General features: G+C 41.9%; 1 protein-coding gene across 3 annotated transcripts in view; it reads left to right on the top strand.

The window, feature by feature from the left end:
- Positions 1 to 20,061, top strand: part of malt2 (MALT paracaspase 2) — a 48,590-nt gene that overhangs the window by 21,810 nt on the left and 6,719 nt on the right. For all 3 annotated transcript variants that reach the window (XM_034179754.1, XM_034179753.1, XM_034179755.1), the window contains exons 11-13: positions 2,450 to 2,524; positions 2,654 to 2,781; positions 18,163 to 18,312. In XM_034179754.1, coding sequence (XP_034035645.1) covers positions 2,450 to 2,524; positions 2,654 to 2,781; positions 18,163 to 18,312 — 353 coding nt within the window. The remainder of the gene's footprint in view (positions 1 to 2,449; positions 2,525 to 2,653; positions 2,782 to 18,162; positions 18,313 to 20,061) is intronic.

Below are 20,061 nucleotides of genomic sequence, written 5' to 3'. Positions count from 1 at the left end.
AAAGGTGAATTTGAAATATTTGTCATTTGGTTATTGGTAACAACTGACCAGAGTCAATGCATCATCATCATCTTAATAATAATAATGATAATAATAATACATTCATATAGCACTTTCAAGTATAAAAATTAACACAAAACATATGCATCCATAAGAATAATTATAATTCAGCATCAAATGTAAATAAAACTTACAAACCAGCACATATAAAAAAATAAATAAATATGAACTCATAAAAACTAAGTATAAACAGTGGAAAATAAATAGGTTTTAACATTTGCCTGAAAAGATTCAACCAAATTGGACTTACTAGCAAACTGTTCCACAAAGTAGGAGCACGGTGGATTAGTGGTGAGCACTGTTGCCTCACAGGAGGTTTTTTCCTCCTCCTTTTTTTGGACTAACCTGGTTAAATAAAGGTTAAATTTAATTTAAATTTAAAAAGGCTTTGAAGCCTGCGGACTTCTTTTTAACCCTGGGAGTATAAAGCAATCCTGCATCCTACATAGTGGCAGCAGTCATTTGATAAATTACTATGGCAGCTTAATCTCATCTATTAATTGAATTTGCTTAAATGTCTTTTCCTGGAAACAAGTGCAGTGTGAAAACATCCTATTTTTCATTGGCATGTGTTCCGTGTCTACCAAGTCTGTAGAAGTGTTAATGTTCACAGAAGCATCTAAAATATTTTGATACTATGTTAATGTCTACAGGAGATGAATCCTTATTTAACCAGCTGTAAAAGACTCACTGAGATTAAAAATCTCTTTCAATAGTTTTCGTGGTCAACACAGACAGCAGCTCAAATGACACAGTTTCAGACATAGACAAATGTAAACCATTATAACACAAAGACGTAATTATAAAAATGTCAAAACAATTAATTCTTGAAACATCTACAGCCAGTAACAGTCTGTAACTGTTTCTAAGTCAGTGAGAATCATGTTCATTGAAATTAGATCCCGAAGATGTAGGTGCTTGTGCACCTACCAGTTTGGATGAGCAATAGTATATAGACCTACATTCAGTTCCCAGTCACACTAAGTGTGTGTGCGTGTGTGTGTGTGTGTCCTTGGAAAAGACAATTCACCTGGAAATGGTTGTTGACATTGGCTGATGGAAGTAACCTGCATTGGACTGGTGTTTCATCCTGCAGGAGTTGCAGACTCTCATCTGCTTCACAGTACGGAATCTGGGAGTAAGCAATGGTGTTGTCGACCCAAAGGTCCCCCCGAAAAATTACCCCCCCCCCCCCCCGCCTTCACTGCGTGCGTGTCATTTCAGAGTGTCAGTAGCAATTCACCGATTATCACCTCGTTTCTGCTTAAAACTGCACTTCAGTTATCATCTATCTCAGTGACAGATATCTGAAGCTTTTGTACAACAATCATTTCCACATAAATTCAGCATTATTTCATCATAAAAGTTGGGGAACAGATCAGAGAGTGACAGCAGTATATTTGAGTCTGACATGCTGCTGTACATACATAATTTCAGAGCGTCAGCAGCGATTCACCGATTATCACCTCGTTTCTGCTTAAAACAGCCTCATTTCTTAAAACTGACTTTAGAATGATTTAAGAGGTTTTACTTTTCATCTCATGGTAATAATCCCGCTATTCCCTTTGATCGCTTTGTAGAGAGTCAGACTCAGAGAGTCAAACTCAGAGGTGCTGCTGCTGCGCTCTGATCGCTTCCTTTGTCTTTTATGATGAAATAATGCTGAATTTATGTGGAAATGATTGTTGTAGAAAAGCTTCAGATATCTGTCGCTGAGATAGATGATGACTGGAGTGAAGTTTTAAACAGAAAAGAGGTGATAATCTGTGAATTGCTGCTGAGGGAACCGATTTTTAGGGGAGACTGTTTGGTTGGTGACACCGGCACCAATAGGCCTGTTTGGGGGGGGGAGAAAAAAGCAATGTTACTGTATGATACCAAGCCCTGCCCCTGGATTGACTCAATTTTGTAACCGACGAAAAGACATTGAAAAGGTCAACTTTAGATTATGATCTGAACTTTTTTTGGTCCAGCAAATTAACTTTATCAATTAAATTAATACAAAAGGGCACGGTGGTGACCAAGGGGTTAGTGTGCCTCTTTCCAGAACATTACCGTTCACCATGTAATGTGGAGTTGCATCAGGAAGGGCATCTGGCATAAAAAATGTGCCAAATCAACATGCAGATAGATCTTTCTCAGATCTGCTGTGGAGACCCTGATTGGGAAACAGGCGAAACCAAAGGGTCTTACTAATTCAGTTAATGCAAACTGGATGTACACAGTACTTGAAGTATGCAGAGGAGATCCTCAGCTGGCTCGGGGTGGTAACAGGCTCGGCTAGTGCTTTCCAGGAGTTCCAGTCTGAAGTTCCACTTGAGCATAAATACAGAATCATATGCTACACACACGCTGTGCTTATTTGTGCTTTAAACGTTTTGTTTTTTAGAAACCCAAACGATGATGCCGTTATTCAAACAGGACTGCTGAAGGTGACGGCAAACATCGTGTTTGGTTATGCCACGTAAGTTACAGATCATCTACAATACCTAGTTAGATTTCAGTATTGATGGTCATTCAGCTGCCCCTCTTGTTGCATTGAACACATTCAGTAATCAAGGTGTCGTGTGTGTGTGTGTGTGTGTGTGGTTAGTTGTGTAGATGCAGAGGCATATGAAGTGAAGAAGGAAGACGTGTCCAATGGCATCTTCATAAACTTCCTCAAACAACATGTTTGTGAAGATGAGAAGGTGACAGTCATGTTAGACAGAGTGGCTGAAGGTATGTGGTGTACATTTACACCAACAGAACCACAATTACTCATTTTGTGTGTAGGATATGATCAGGTTTTGATTTTTGTTTGTGTGGTTACATTATTGGGTATCAACATGCAGCATTTATAGTGGAATGTGTGACATCCATTGATATGTTTCTGCAGAGCGATCATGTGCATTCTGGTTCATTCTTTATGCATGATCACTTATCTGCACATCTACTAGGGATCATCATTTATCTTAGATGTGATATTACTAATACAGATTGATAGATCAGCCATTCTCAAACTTAAGAACACCGCAGCCCGCTTTGAAATCTGAAAATCTTCTGTAGCCCACCAAAACCTTTAAAGGGTTACGTCTACACAAACAAATTTTTGTCACCACTGAACAGGTAAAAATGTCAGAAGTGTCTGATGGCATGGCAAGCATCCCGACAGAGGTAAATCTATGCATCATTGTCTGACTAAATATATGCTCTTTTTAAGATGACAGATTATCCAGATGGTGTCTTACCTTAGCCTCGAGTCCATTCAGGGGCGCAACTCTTCAATTCAATTTATTTAGTTTATATAGCGCCAAATCACAACAAAGCTGCCTTAAGGCACGTCACACAAGTAAGGTCTAACCTTACCAACCCTACCTAGAGCAACTCTTCACTGACTTGTTAGGGGTCCATTGTTAGTGAAAAGCTCAGTGTCATAGAATGAATCCTGCCAGTCACAGTGTTCTGTCAACTAGGATTCCCCTTCATTGACAAGAGAAAGGATACTTTCCAATGTTAATGTGTCACTTCATTTATCTGACCTAGTTTAATGCCATGTTAAACTTGATCAGATAAATGAAGAACACATTGGTGAAATTAAATTGCTTTGCTTTATTATTGTATGAATGAATGAATGAATGAATGAATGAATGAAAACTGTTTATTTCGAACATTTGATACAACAACAATTACAAGATAGATCAGTAAAGACAACAACAAAAAAGTTCCTACTGTGTACCCAACATGTCCGAAAAGGGGTAGGGTGAAGCATCAGCTTATTTATCCCTACCCCTTCTTCCCCACAACCAGTAATACCCTTTGCCACATATACACATAAATTCCTACACACCTAAACCGATATCAATATATATATATATACATATATATACACACACATACATATACACATCAACATACACATATATACACATATACATATATACACGTATATATACACAAACATAAATATACACCTACACATACCTACTTACATACAAAATACTATATATTTACAAGCCGAAGCAAACAACAAAAACACCCTAACCCTCATTACCCTTCCTCCTCCCTATACCCAGAAAAAACCATATTTTTGTATTTTTGTACCGCTGTTTGAACTGGTTCATGCTTGGACATTGCTTGAGCCCCACTCCCAATCTGTTCCACATCCTCACCCCACAGACAGAAATACAGAAACCTTTTAATGTTGTTCGTGCCCACTGATGCTTTAAATTAAATTTCCCCCTCAGACTGTAATCCCCTGATCTGTTAAAAAACATATTTTTAATATTTGCTGGAAGTAAATTGTTTATTGCTTTATACACAATTTGTACTGTTTGAAAATGAACCAAGTCTGTGAATTTTAATAATTTGGATTGTAAAAATAGTGGATTTGTATGATCTCTATAGCCAGTATTATGAATAATTCTTATAGCTCTTTTCTGCATTACTGATAGTGATTGTGTTGTACCTTTATAAGTATTACCCCATACCTCTGCACAGTACTGTAAATATGGTAAAACCAGTGAGCAGTAAAGAATGCGGAGTGAGTTGTGGTCCAGAATATGTTTCGCTTTGTTTAGAACTGAAATGCTTCTTGACAGTTTACTTTGTATATGTTTTATATGAGTCTTCCAGTTTATCTTATCATCTATTATCACCCCCACAAACTTATTTTCATGTACCCTTTCAATATCTACCCCCTCGACTTGTAACTGAACCTGTATGTCTGTATTACAATAGCCAAATAACATGTATTTTGTTTTACTTAAGTTTAATGATAATTTATTTCTGTCAAACCATATTTTCAATTTTCCCATTTCTATACTGATCCTCCTCAATAACTCCTGCAAATCCCCCCCTGAACAAAAAATGCTTGTGTCATCTGCAAATAATACTAATTTTAATATTTTGGAAACATTGACAATATCATTTATATAAATTAGAAACAGTTTTGGACCCAATACTGACCCCTGTGGGACGCCACAAGCATTGTCCAAGCATGATGATGTATATTCCCCCAACTTCACAAACTGTTTTCTGTTACTTAAGTAGCTTCTCACCCAGTGCAACACCAACCCCCTAATCCCATACTGTTCAAGTTTACTGATTAATATGTCATGATTGATTGTATCAAAAGCCTTTTTAAGGTCTATAAATATTCCAACTGAATGTAATTTGTGGTCTATGGCGTTTGTAATCTCCTCAACTGATTCTATTAATGCAAGTGATGTTGAACTATGTGCTCTGAATCCATATTGACTATCAGTAAGTAATTTATGTTTATTTATGAATTTGTCTAATCTATTATTGAATAACTTTTCTAATAATTTGGAAAATTGTGGAAGCAAAGAAACAGGTCTATAATTTGTGAAGTGGTGTCTATCCCCAGTCTTATACAGCGGCACAACCTTAGCTATTTTCATTTGATTGGGAAATTTACCGGTTTGAAATGATAAGTTACAGATGTATGTTAATGGTTCTACAATCCATTCAATGACCTGTTTTACCACCACCATATCAATTTCATTTAAATCGGTAGATGTTTTATATTTACAATTATTCACAATGTCTATAATTTCATTTCCATCCACTGCTGTGAGGAACATTGAACAGGGATTTCTTTCTATGAGATTATTATCCCAATCCTCAGGTTGGGAATCGGGAATTTTTTCTGCCAAGCTTGGTCCAATATTTACAAAAAAATTATTAAAACCGTTGACTACCTCATCCTTATTTTCCTTCTTGACATTATTATCAATGAAATACTGAGGGTAACTCTGTTTTTTATTACCATTTTGATAATGCTATTTAATATATCCCATATTCCTTTAATATTGTTTTTGTTATTATATAATATGTTACTATAATATTCCTTCCTACATACCCGTATAATATTAGTTAATCTATTTTTGTATTTCTTATATCTATTTTCTGCCTCTTTAGTCTTTAGTTTTATGAATTCTCTATACAGTGTATTTTTCTTATTACATGCATTTCGTAACCCTTTCGTCATCCATGGTCGAGCTTGGATTTTTTGTTTTCTGTAGTCTTGTTTAATTGGACAATTTTTATCATATAATGATGTAAATATTTGTAAAAAAGTTTCATATGCACTATCAACATCACTTTCACTGTATACCTTTTCCCAGTTTTGCTCCTGTAAATCCTTCTTTAGTGTGTTCATGTTTTCCTCTGTCCGCACTCGCCTGTATTTTATTTTCTCCTCTGGCTGATTCCGCCGATGGTTTCTATTATAAACGATGAAAACTGGTAGATGATCACTAATGTCATTGATTAATTCAGATTGCATTAAAAAAAATCACATATGTGACAAGTGACAAAGTGACAAAGTTTTTTAATTCGGCACACAAAATATTCAAATAGAAAAAAATGAACAATTCCACAAACAAACACAGACAAAACTAGTGAGTCCGAAAGGGTGTGGGCTGAAGCAAAGCTTATTAGCGCCCACCCCTGCTAGTAGAAGTCCAACAATTCTAATCAGTCATATTTACATAAATATAAATTCACTACTACATGTCGACACACAGACATACACATCAATATACTATTCACTTATAATTATATTTATATAGTACCAGATCATAAGAAAGTCGAATCAAGGCACTTTACGCCAGTAAGGACTAACCTTACCAACCCCCAGAGCAAGCACTAGGCAACTGTGGTGAGGAAAAACTCCCTATAAGGAAGAAACCTCAAGCAGACCAGGCTCTTGGGGGTGACCCTCTGCTTGGGCTGTGCCACATATACCTATATACATACGTATATACTTTACAAACATAAATATATACATACATATACACAGTCACTTATATACATATACATATACACCTACCCATATCTATATATCTACATACGCATATACATACCCACACATTCAAATATACAATAAGTCCCACTTATAAATTGAACATTCCCTATAAATCAAATTATATTTGCTTCTTTATGATACTTAGACATAATGTTCTTTTTGAGTAGTTTCTTAAATCTCACTAAGGTACTACTCATTCTAACCTCTGTTGAACATTTGTTCCATTTCCTCACCCCAACCACAGACACACAAAAACCCTTTACATTTGTTCTTACTGATGGTTTCATAAAAATTGCACAACCTCTTAAACTATATCTGGATTCCCTCAATCGGAACAGACTCTGGACATGTCTCGGTAAGGCTTGGTTTTTCGCTCGAAATAAAGTTTGAATTGTAATGTAATCGACCAAATCAATGAATTTTAATAAATTTAAAGACACAAATAGAGAATGAGTTGGTTCACGATATTGTTTATTGCAGATGATTCGTATGGCTCATTTTTGCAAAAGGAATATTGGATTGGTATTTGATTTGTAAGTGTTTCCCCATGACTCACACAACACAATATGTCATATATGGTACCATCAGAGAATGATATAAAGTAAGTAACCCTTCTTGCGGCAGTAGGTCTTTGGCTTTATACAAAATGGCTATAGTTTTTGACAATTTTGATTTCACATAATTTATATGTGGTTTCCAGCTAAGTTTATTATCAATTATAACACCTAAAAATGTATTCTCTGTTACTAACTCAATTTCCTTATTGTTTATCAATCAATCAACTTTTTTTTTATATAGCGCCAAATCACAACAAACAGTTGCCCCAAGGCGCTTTATATTGTAAGGCAAGGCCATACAATAATTATGAAAAACCCCAACGGTCAAAACGACCCCCTGTGAGCAAGCACTTGGCAACAGTGGGAAGGAAAAACCCCCTCCTAACAGGAAGAAACCTCCAGCAGAACCAGGCTCAGGGAGGGGCAGTCTTCTGCTGAGACTGGTTGGGGCTGAGGGAAAGAACCAGGAAAAAGACATGCTGTGGAGGGGGGCAGAGATCGATCACTAATGATTAAATGCGGAGTGATGCATACAGAGCAAAAAGAGAAAGAAACAGTGCATCATGGGAACCCCCCCACAGTCTACGTCTAAAGCAGCATAACCAAGGGATAGTCCAGGGTTTATAGTTAAATTTTTACATTTGGGTGCCTGTTTATTTCCAAATATAATACATTTAGTTTTCCCAAGGTTGAGTGACAACTTATTAGCGTCAAACCAAACCTTAAATTTTTCCAGTTCTTTCTCCACTATGTCCAGAAGCTGTTCAAGATTTTCACCGCTACAGAACACAGTTGTATCATCCGCAAAAAGGACACATCTCAGTGAACTCGACACCCAACTTATATCATTTATATAGATTATAAACAACAAAGGACCCAGCACTGAGCCCTGCGGCACCCCACATGTGACATCCCTGAGTTCAGAATTTGTATTATTGAATTGAACATACTGAAATCTGCCTTGTAAATAACTAGCTATCCATTCATATGCCAGACCTCTGATTCCATATTTCTGCAGTTTACTTAATAGTATTCCATGGTTAATTGTGTCAAACGCTTTCTGTAAATAAAAAAAAAACACCTATTGTGTATTGTTTATTATCAATTGCAGTTGCTATTCTTTCCACAAAGTCCATCAAAGCATGTGATGTAGTTCGAGACCTTCTGAATCCATATTGTTCTTCACAAATGATGTTATGCTTCAGTAAATAATCATTTAATCTTTTAGCAAATATTTTTTCCAAAATTTTGGAAAATTGTGGCAGGAGTGATATAGGTCTAAAATTAGAAAATGTGTGTTTGTCACCAGTTTTAAACAGAGGAATTACTTTACAATCAATAACTTTTTTTAATAAAGCCATATCCAAATGATTAAAATCAGTCGATTTCTTACTTTTTGAACCATGAACCAGATCAAGTATTTCCCTTTCATGAGTACCACCAATGAACATTGAAACAGATTTGTTAAACGTTGAATTATTTACCCAGAAGTTATTAGTTGATGAGTCAATCTTACTGGCAAGATTTTTACCCACATTAACGAAGTATTCATTAAAGTGTTCAGCAATAGACTCGTCGTTATCAATCGTGATGTAGTTGTTACTCTGAAAAAATGAAGGATAATCTCTAGTTACTCTATTCTTTTTTACTATTTCATTTAATATGTTCCATGTGTTTTTGATGTTATTTCTATTTTTGACAAGTAACTCATTATAATATGTTTTTTTACTGCGTCTCATGATATTGATTAACTTATTCTTATATGTTTTATACTTACTTTTAGCTTCCTTAGTTCGTAGTTTTATGAATTGTTTATACAGTAAGTTTTTCTTTTTACATGCCCTCTGAAGTCCCTTAGTTATCCATGGTTTGTTGCTATATTGATTTCTATATATTTTGTCAACAAATGGACAGTGTTTATTATACAAACTGGAAAAAATGGAAATGAAAGCATCATATGACCTGTCAACATCATCAACAAAAACATCTGACCAATTCTGACTTGATAAATCCTCCCTTAAATTGTCAATTGTTTCAGGTGTTACTTTTCTACTCATGAATTTGATATTGCTTCGATACATACAACAACCCGCCAATGCAAAGACTGAGAAAACTGGCAAGTGATCACTGATATCACTGACCAGTAGTCCCCCACTAAGATTACCGGATATAACGTTAGTTAAAATATTGTCAATGAGAGTTGTTGAGTCCATAGTTATTCTGCTAGGATGAATGATGGTTGGAAACAGTCCTAAACAGTACAAGGTGTTTATAAATGAGGTAATTTGTGGATGATTGTGAGGGTTTAAAAAATCTATATTGAAATCTCAACAGACAAATAAATGCTTATTTCTGTTGATTTTGTTGTACATTCCTAAGATAATGTCTTCAAAGGTGTCAATATTTGTCCCAGGAGCTCTGTAAATGCAACTAACAACTATGTTTTTGGAGTTTATAGATGTCATTTCTATGGTAACACATTCCATGATGTTGTCCACTGTAAATGACATGTTGTTAATGAGTTCACAGTTATAATCTGACCTTACAAACAATGCAACGCCTCCGCCCCTTCTCGTCTGCCTATTAACCAGGAACAATTCATAACCATCAAGATATACCAGATCTTTATTATCCTCATTTAACCATGTTTCTGAAATTGCAATAACTGAAAAACGTTTTTTGGATGTTTTCAAACAATCATTAATAGTGGACAGATTACGAGAAAGACTTCTGCTGTTGAAATGTATAATTGAAAAATTTTCATCATTGATTTTATAATTTTTGAATTGTTCTTCTGTAAAATATTTGCACTGTCTCACAATATTCTCACTGAAAAAGGTATCAGGATCATTTTCAGATTTGAAGGGGTGGTTAGCAGAGTTATTATAATTAAATGTATCTAGACACAGCTCCTGGGCAGAAATAAACGGATCATTATCCTTAGTCATTATGTCTCTCTTGTCTCCGGGTGTAGATGATGTGGATGAGTGGGTTGCTCCAGTCTGCATCATGGTGCTGTGATGTGTTTGAGTCCTCATACCTATTGTTCATATTTGTCCAGCTCCTCGATGTTCCTTATTGCCATGACTTTTGCTTGTTCTGGTGATCCGTTCAGTTTGATGAATATTTTACAGTTTGAAGTCCATGTGTGCTGGATTTTTCCCTGTTTCTTTAAGAAGCGTGCTTTCCTGGCGATGTCAGCATTCCGTTTGGTGAGATGTTCATTGATGAATACGTTTGTCCCTTTCAGTTTTCTTCCTTGTTTTAACAGTGCTGTTTTGTGTTTTCTGTTGATGAATCTCATGATGACGGTTCGTTTATCACCGTCATTTCTCCGGGGCAGAGGGTGGCACGCTTCAATGTTATTTAAATCCATTTCTATACCTTTAGATAGGAGGAAATCAGCAACCTGTTTTTCCACAGAGCTGACCTCCTGTTCACTGGGATCCCCTCCGCTCTCATCTGTTACCGCCCGTGCATAGGACCTTGGTTTGATGTGAAGACCTGTGATGATGACGTCGTTAATTCTGGTGTACTGCTCCAATTCAGCCACTCTATTTTCCAGCTGCACCAGATGCCGGTCTTTCTCGGCGTTCTGGAGCCGTAATGCCTTCGCCTCCTCCACCAGATCCATGATTGATTTCTGTTGCTGCTTCACAACAGAAATCTCCTCTGATAGAAAGTCCAGAGATTTTTTAATATCGTCACCTTCCTCCGCCGTCAGAACCTTCTTAGGCCCCATGGTCAGCTTATGAGCAGCTTGTCGATCGCCGATGTTAACAGCCTGCGTTGTTTGTCACCGGGATGGATCTGCACTGCGCTGGTGCCGCGCGGCCTCGGTGTTTCCGCGCTGATGGATCTGCGGTGGCTGCACGAGGCCTCGGGGAAGCGGCACTCGTGACGCGCGGCTTTAATGACGCAGCGCGCGGCCTCAGTGAATTCACCACGTTGGGCGGGCCTCGGACGTTGTTGCTGTCCAGTCGCGGGGCTAAGTTGCCGGTTGAGGTGGTATTCCCACTGTCCGGGTTGGCAAACACCGGCGTGGCAGATGGCAACTACAAACACCACCTCTGAAAACTCAGGTACAAACTTTTTGCAGCTCGCTCTGACGACACGCAGCTCTGACTGACTGTGACTGACGCAGTATTTATTTTTAGTGATCCCTCATGGGCCACCTGCAGTACCTTCATGGGTTAACAGATCACTGCAGTCAGTGATCAGTTTGGGAACCACTAATAACAAATGATACAGATTGTATATGTGACAGGTATTTGACCAAAACATTTTATGGCAAAATTGTCTCTCTTACAAGTTTGTTTATACAGTAAAACTCACATATTGTTGTGTGGGCCGCTGAAGAGGAGGTACTGCTGGCCCACCACCACCAGAGGGCACCCTGCTTGGAGTGCGGGCTCCAAGCCCATGAGGGCGCCAGACCCAGAAGAAGTGACAGCTGTCACTCATCCTCTGCACCAGCTGCCACTCGTTCATCATCACCACCATAAAAGCCGGACTGCAACTCCACCTCCCCGCCGAGAAATCGACTACCATTACCAAGGTAATTTCTCTGCTGAATTTAAACTGTGACTTACGTCTGATCTGTTTGCAGCCGTTGTCCTGTGGTGCCCTTTCAGCTGGGTTGGCGGTCAGTGAGAGAAGCGATGTCTTCGCCTCTCACTCCATCCAGATAAGTGGTTACAGGAGCTGCTAGTGTGTTCCTAGTTTGGAGGTGGAGGTGGAGGTGCTCCCTCCTCACAACCAAAGTCACTGGTTGTGTCTGGGAATCACAGGGAGGAGATAGTGTTCCATGTAACACCATCTACCTCCCGAGTGATTTTGGGCTTTCCATGGATGGTGAAGCACAATCCCCGGATAGATTGGCCGTCCGGGGTTGTGACGCAGTGGAGCGAAACCTGCCACCGGGAGTGTTTAGGATCCTCGGTTCCTCCCGGCACTACGGCTAATGAGGAGGTCAAAGTTCCCCCCAATCTATCGGCGGTGCCAAAGGAGTACCATGATCTTGCTGACGTTTTCAGCAAAGATCTGGCGCTCACTCTTCCCCCGCACCGACCGTATGATTGTGCCATCGATTTGGTCCCGGGCGCTGAGTACCCGTCCAGTAGGTTGTACAACCTCTCACGTCCGGAACGCGAATCAATGGAGACCTACATCCGGGACTCCTTAGCTGCCGGGCTGATCCAGAACTCCACCTCCCCGATGGGTGCTGGTTTCTTTTTTGTGGGTAAAAAAGACAGCGGACTCCGTCCATGCATTGATTACAGAGGGCTGAACGAGATCACGGTTCGCAACCGATACCCGTTACCTCTGTTGGATTCAGTGTTCACGCCCCTGCATGGAGCCCAAATTTTCACTAAATTGGATCTTAGAAACGCGTACCACCTGGTTCGGATCCGGAAGGGAGACGAATGGAAGACGGCATTCAACACCCCGTTAGGTCATTTTGAGTACCTGGTCATGCCGTTCGGCCTCACCAATGCCCCCGCGACGTTCCAAGCTTTGGCAAATGACGTCTTGCGGGACTTTCTGCATCGGTTCGTCTTCGTATATCTGGACGATATACTCATCTTTTCCCCGGACCCTGAGACCCATGTCCAGCATGTACGTCAGGTCCTACAGCGGTTGTTGGAGAACCGGCTGTTTGTGAAGGGCGAGAAGTGCGAGTTCCACCGCACTTCTTTGTCCTTCCTGGGGTTCATCATCTCCTCCAACTCCGTCGCCCCTGATCCGGCTAAGGTTGCGGCGGTGAGAGACTGGCCCCAACCAACAAGCCGCAGGAAACTACAGCAGTTCCTAGGCTTTGCAAATTTCTACAGGAGGTTCATTAAAGGTTACAGTCAGGTAGTTAGCCCCCTGACTGCCCTGACCTCCACCAAGGTCCCCTTCGCCTGGTCGGATCGGTGCGAAGCCGCGTTCCAGGAGTTGAAACGCCGGTTCTCGACTGCACCAGTTCTGGTGCAGCCTGATCCTGATCGCCAGTACATAGTAGAAGTGGACGCCTCTGACTCAGGGATAGGAGCCGTGCTGTCCCAGAGCGTGGAGGCTGATAAGGTTCTTCATCCTTGTGCCTTTTATTCCCGCAGGTTGACCCCAGCTGAACGGAACTATGACGTCGGCAATCGGGAGCTCCTCGCGGTGAAGGAGGCTCTTGAAGAGTGGAGACACCTGCTGGAGGGGGCATCGTTGCCCTTCACGGTTTTCACGGACCATCGGAACCTGGAGTACATCCGGACCGCCAAGCGGCTGAACGCCAGGCAAGCCCGCTGGTCTCTGTTCTTTGGACGCTTTGACTTCCAGATCACGTACCGCCCCGGGACTAAGAACCAAAAATCAGATGCATTGTCCCGGGTGCATGAAGAGGAAGCCAAGGCCGAGCTGTCAGACCCCCCAGAGACCATCATCCCCGAGTCCACTGTCGTGGCCACCCTCACCTGGGACATGGAGAAGACCATCCGGGAGGCCCTGACAAGGAGCCCGGACCCGGGGACTGGCCCCAAGAACAGACTGTACGTCCCACCAGAGGCAAGAGCTGCCGTATTGGACTTCTGTCACGGGTCCAAGCTCTCTTGTCATCCCGGAGTGCGTAGGACCGTGGCAGTAGTCCAGCAGCGCTTCTGGTGGTCCCTGGAGACTGACGTCCGGGACTATGTCCAGGCCTGTACCATCTGTGCCAGGGGCAAGGCAGATCATCGGAGGACGACGGGACTCCTCCAACCCCTGCCAGTGCCTCATCGCCCCTGGTCTCACATCGGCCTGGACTTCATAACGGGCCTCCCGCCGTCCCAGGGCAACACCGTGATTCTCACGATAGTGGACCGGTTCTCCAAGGCGGCCCACTTCGTGGCCCTCCCGAAGCTCCCGACGGCCCAGGAGATGGCAGACCTCCTGGTCCACCACGTCATGCGGCTGCATGGGATACCATCGGACATCGTTTCAGATCGTGGTCCCCAGTTCTCTTCACAGGTGTGGAAGAGTTTCTGCAAGGAGCTGGGGGCCACCGTGAGTCTCTCGTCTGGGTACCACCCCCAGACAAACGGCCAGGCAGAGCGGGCTAACCAGGAGCTGGAGCAGGCCCTTCGATGTATCACCTCCGCGCATCCGGTGGCCTGGAGTCACCATCTGGCCTGGATTGAGTATGCCCACAACAGCCAAGTTTCATCTGCTACCGGCCTCTCCCCTTTTGAGGCATGTTTGGGGTACCAGCCCCCATTGTTCCCGCTGGTGGAGGGAGAGGTCGGTGTGCCCTCGGTCCAGGCCCACCTCAGGAGGTGCCGCCGGGTGTGGCGGGCCGCCCGTTCTGCCCTGTTAAAGGCCCGGACGAGGGCCAAGGCCCATGCGGACCGCCGGCGTTCCCCGGCCCCCACATACCAGCCGGGGCAGGAGGTGTGGCTCTCGACCAAGGACATCCCTTTGTGTGTCGATTCCCCAAAGCTGAAAGACAGATTCATTGGACCTTTCAAAATCCTCAAGATCATCAACCCGGCCGCAGTGAAGCTTCAACTCCCGGCTTCACTGCGGATTCACCCTGTCTTTCATGTTTCCCGTCTCAAACCACACCACACCTCGCCCCTCTGTACTCCGGGACCTACGCCGCCTCCTGCCCGGCTCATTGACGGGGAGCCTGCCTGGACAGTCCGCAGGCTCCTGGACGTCCGTCGTAAGGGCCGGGGTTTCCAATATCTGGTGGACTGGGAGGGGTATGGACCTGAAGAACGCTCCTGGGTGAAGAGGAGCTTCATCCTGGACCCGGCCCTCCTGGCTGAGTTCTACGCAAGACATCCGGACAAGCCTGGTCGGACGCCAGGAGGCGCCCGTTGAGGGGGGGGTCCTGTTGTGTGGGCCGCTGAAGAGGAGGTACTGCTGGCCCACCACCACCAGAGGGCGCCCTGCTTGATGTGCGGGCTCCAAGCACGAGAGGGCGCCAGACCCAGAAGAAGTGACAGCTGTCACTCATCCTCTGCACCAGCTGTCACTCGTTCATCATCACCACCATAAAAGCCGGACTGCAACTCCACCTCCCCGCCGAGAAATCGACTACCATTACCAAGGTCATTTCTCTGCTGAATTTAAACTGTGACTTACGTCTGATCTGTTTGCAGCCGTTGTCCTGTGGTGCCCTTTCAGCTGGGTTGGCGGTCAGTGAGAGAAGCGACGTCTTCGCCTCTCACTCCATCCAGATAAGTGGTTACAGGAGCTGCTAGTGTGTTCCTAGTTTGGAGGTGGTGGTGCTCCCTCCTCACTGTGTTTGGACTGAGAATTACTGAGTGTGCGGACTCACACTCACTCATCATATTTCTGCTTTCTGCCAGCAGTACCAGGGTCGACAGCCGAAGACAGAGGCCACCTGGGGACTCGGGACTTGGCGGCTCCGGTGTTCTTCAGACCGTTGGTGGTGGAAGCCGTGTGGGACGTGGCTTCTCTCTTGTCGGGGGTCTTCTATCTTCGAGCCTGCCCACACGTCACCTGGTGTTAAATTGACTGTGCAAATTACTGTACGTTTCGTTGTGTATTATCACAACATTAAATTGTTACCTTTTTGGCTTATTCATTGTCCGTTCATTTGCGCCCCCTGTTGTGGGTCCGTGCTACGACACCTTCCTAACACATATAATGAATTCAGGTGGACTAGTGAATTTTGTCCGTTATAATCGAAATCTGTTTTATGTATAAAATGGACAAAATCCATTACACGTATAAAATGGAGAAAACCTGTTATATGTATAAAATGGACAAAATCCATTATACATTTACATACCGTTTTTATCATCATTTTCCGACTTTGTCATATTTGCAGACTTTTCTGCCAAATATATTTGATCCAAATCGGCGTGCGCACTGCAAAAATTGGAGTGAAAAGTGACTAATCACAGCCTTTGCATATCTGATTTAGTAGGTCCACGTCAGGCTGCAGGTCCCTGGTCTGAGCACAGTTTGAAAAAAAAAAATTAACAGCTGGTGTTTTAATCACGGGAATACCGTACCCACTTTCCTCGAATCAGCAAGTGTCAGTGCTGAAATTTCATACCTCTGTTACTGGGCGCGTCGATTCAGACTGCTTTGTCACTTACATGCGAGGGGTTTTTAATGAAAATGCATTGCAGTCGGACAAGTCCAATGTGAGCAAAAATCCGTTATACAAACTCCGTTATATACGGTGTTTATTACATGGAAAACCATACAAAAGCATTGGGACCTTTGTCAAGTGTAAATATCCGGTTTACACGATGACTGTTAAGGCGAGTTTTATTGTATATTTATGGTGACTAAAATGTGGCACATCCCATATCATTAATTTTTGTTTGTCTGGCTGTATGACGTGTGTGTGAGTGCCCCAAATAAGCAGCACCATTGCTATTTTTGTACTCTTAGAGATTACTACAGTGTTATTTTCTTTTCTCGAGTTTACTTTACTACACTGTATAGAAATATTCAAGGCTTTTTTTTTCACTTTTTTTATTTTTCTTCTCAAAACCACAAACAAACAAATAAACAAAAAAAAAAAAAAAAACACATAATACATAACATGGGGAAAATCTGAAAATTTAATAAAACTGCAAATTAAACATAAAAGCTGTCTGCTTATATCATCATTTGTACCTAAATCCCCCTTTGTCCCGGCAGTTAAGACACTGTACATCTACTGTACACATATATTCGTTTTCACATGCACATCGTATCCATTGCTACCTACTTTATTTACATCATTTTTGTAGATACATTATCACATATATCCAGAACAAAGAGGACAGTGATCCCCCCCAGAGGAGAATTGAAATTTAAATCTTGTTTAAGTTAGTATGTAACATTATTATTATTATTATTATTATTATTATTTTAGTAATACAAAGTACAGTCTCAAAATTGACACATAGATAAGTCATTTTGACAAGTTTTTGTCAAAAATATCAGATTGACTCCTCTATTTGAATATCCGTGATATATACGGTGCATTCGGAAAGTATTCACAGTGCTTCACTTTTTCCACATTTTGTTATTTTGTAGCCTTATTCCAAAATGGAGTAAATTCATTTTTTTCCCTCAAAATTTGAATCACAGAGTTGTCCTGAAGCCACTCCTGTGATATCTTGCCTGTGTGCTTCGGGTCATTGTGACGAACTGTCGTCCCAGTCTGCGGTCAAGAGCGCTCTGGAGCAGGTTTTCATCCAGGATGTCTGTGGAAACCAGGATGTGCGTGTCTCTTCGTTTGCTGGACTCTGTCGATGTTTTTAAGAGCAAACTTAAAACTCATCTGTTTCTCCAGGCATTCAAACCTTAGTAGTGAGAGGGCTGTTTTATGACCAGTGTGTGTCTTAGAGTTATTTTATTGTGATGTACATTGTCTTTTATTCTCAGAATTTTTATCTGTGTGCATCTTTGGTGAAGCACCTTGTGACTTTCCTTGTCTGTGAAAGGTGCTATACGATAAATCGTATAAATAAACATTACTTACTTACTTACCTGAGCTCAATTTTGAGCTTCATGGCAAAGGCTGTGAATACTTATGTGGTTTCTTACTTGTTTTTATTTTTAATAAATTTGCAAAAATCTCGCATTGTCATTATGGGGTATTGTGTGTAAAATTGAAGTTGTAGCCAAATGTTCAACTTGCTTCCATGTTTTCCAATTATTATTATTATTATTATTATTATTATTATTTAAATTCAGTGTTATGTTATAATAAGTGCAGCAACATAAACTCTTCTTTGTTTTTACCAGACATGGGTCGCTGTGTGCTCACAAGAGGGAGACAGGCACTGGAATTACGCAGTAATCTGTCTGAAAGACGTTCTCTCACTGACCCGATACGGAACTCTGACTGTCCTGCAGCCTCTTCAGCCCGAAACCTGCAGTGGGCTGTTGCTCATGGTACATTTACTGTTTTCTTTAGACATGCTGGGATGAATGCATGAATATTTCCAAGTCACTGAATATGACTTGGATTTTATTTACGCCAATCATTAAGAAATACAAACAGGGTGGTATTGTGTGGTAAATCGCTCGGGAGTAGAGAATTACAAAAAAAAAAAAAAAAAAAACCTCTGCAAAAAGGAGACTTGTGAAGGAAGTCACTGAGACATCCAGACAACTCTGAAGCAGTTATAGACTTCTGTGACTAGAGAAACTTTGTGGAGTGCAACTTTTGTCTGTTGCATCACCAGTTATACAGCTTCATCGTGGAATGGAATACAGAAGAATTCTATATTATAATAGCCAAGTGGCCTCTGTGTGTGTGTCTGTGTATGGCTTTGATCACTGAGAAACCAGGGAGAGCTGACATTTGCTGTTTGGTATGCTCATGTACGAGGTATATTAGAAAAGTAACCAACCTTATTATTTTTTTCAAAAACCATATGGATTTGAATCACGTGTGATTACATCAGACATGCTTGAACCCTTGTGGGCATGCAAGAGTTTTTTCACGCCTGTCGATTACGTCATTCGCCTGTGGGCAGTCTTTGAGTGAGGAGTCGCCCACCCTCTCGTCGATTTTTTTCATTGTTTAGGAATGGCTCAGAGACTGCTGCTTTGTTTGATAAAATTTTTTTTCAAAACTGTAAGGCACAACTGAGTGGACACCATTCGATAAATTCAGCTGGTTTTCGTTGAAAATTTTAACGGCTGATGAGAGATTTTGGTCTGGTAGTGTCGCGTAAGAACGGCCCACGGTGCCTGACGGCGATCTGTGCTTCGAGGCGGCGTCATCTCGCTGTTTCAAGTTGAAAACTTCCACATTTCAGGCTCTGACCCAGGCTTTGACCCAGTAAGTCGTCAGAGAACAGACAACTTTCAGAAGAAGTCAGCATGAGGAGTTTATTCGGACATTCCACTGTTAAAGGTCATTTTGTAATGAAAGAACGTGCGGGCAGAGTCGCATGTCGGGCCGGACGCGACCGCGGGGGGTCGCGACAGGAAAAACACCTCCGTTGGAAACCTTAACGGGCAAGTTGGAACATGCCCAAGCTGTTAAACAATTTCTCAGTTACTCACTTGTTGAAAGCCATCAAAAGCCGCCTGAATTTTACAAATGGTTTTCAACACGGAGGTGTTTTTCCTGTCGCGGCGCACACAGATTCGCCGAGTCATCACGGAAACGACTCGGCGAATTTGCACGCACGTCTTTCATTAAAAAATGTCCTTAAACAGTGGAATGTCCTCATGCCGGCCTCTTCTGAATCTTCTCTGTTCTCTCACGACGTCCTGGGTGAATTAAGCCTTAAATCAGGATGTTTTCAGGTCGAAACAGGCCGATGACGGCGCCTGGAAGCGCTGCACGACGTCCCGCTCCGTGGGAAGTCCTTACACCGACAGAAACACCCCATAATCTCTCATCAGCCGTTAAACTTTTCACCGAAAACCAGCTTAATTTCTCGAATAGTGTCCACTCGGATATTCCTCACAGGTCCAGAAAAAATTTTGATAAAGCAACGCGCGCCGTCTCGAGCAGCGTGTGAAACAAAGGAATTCAGCCGAGAGGGCGGGACCACATCTCACTCAAGGCCTGCCCACAGGGAAATGACGTCACCGACACGCGTGAAAAAACTCACGCATGCTCACGAGGGTTCAAGCATGATTGGTGTAATCGCACATCATTCAAATCCATATAGTTAAAAAAAA

Source organism: Thalassophryne amazonica, chromosome 10 (genome assembly GCF_902500255.1).
Source record: "Thalassophryne amazonica chromosome 10, fThaAma1.1, whole genome shotgun sequence".
Classification (NCBI taxonomy): Eukaryota; Metazoa; Chordata; class Actinopteri; order Batrachoidiformes; family Batrachoididae; genus Thalassophryne; species Thalassophryne amazonica.
The sequence above is the reverse complement of the archived record's forward strand: the minus strand, read 5'-3'. Positions and strand labels throughout refer to the sequence as shown.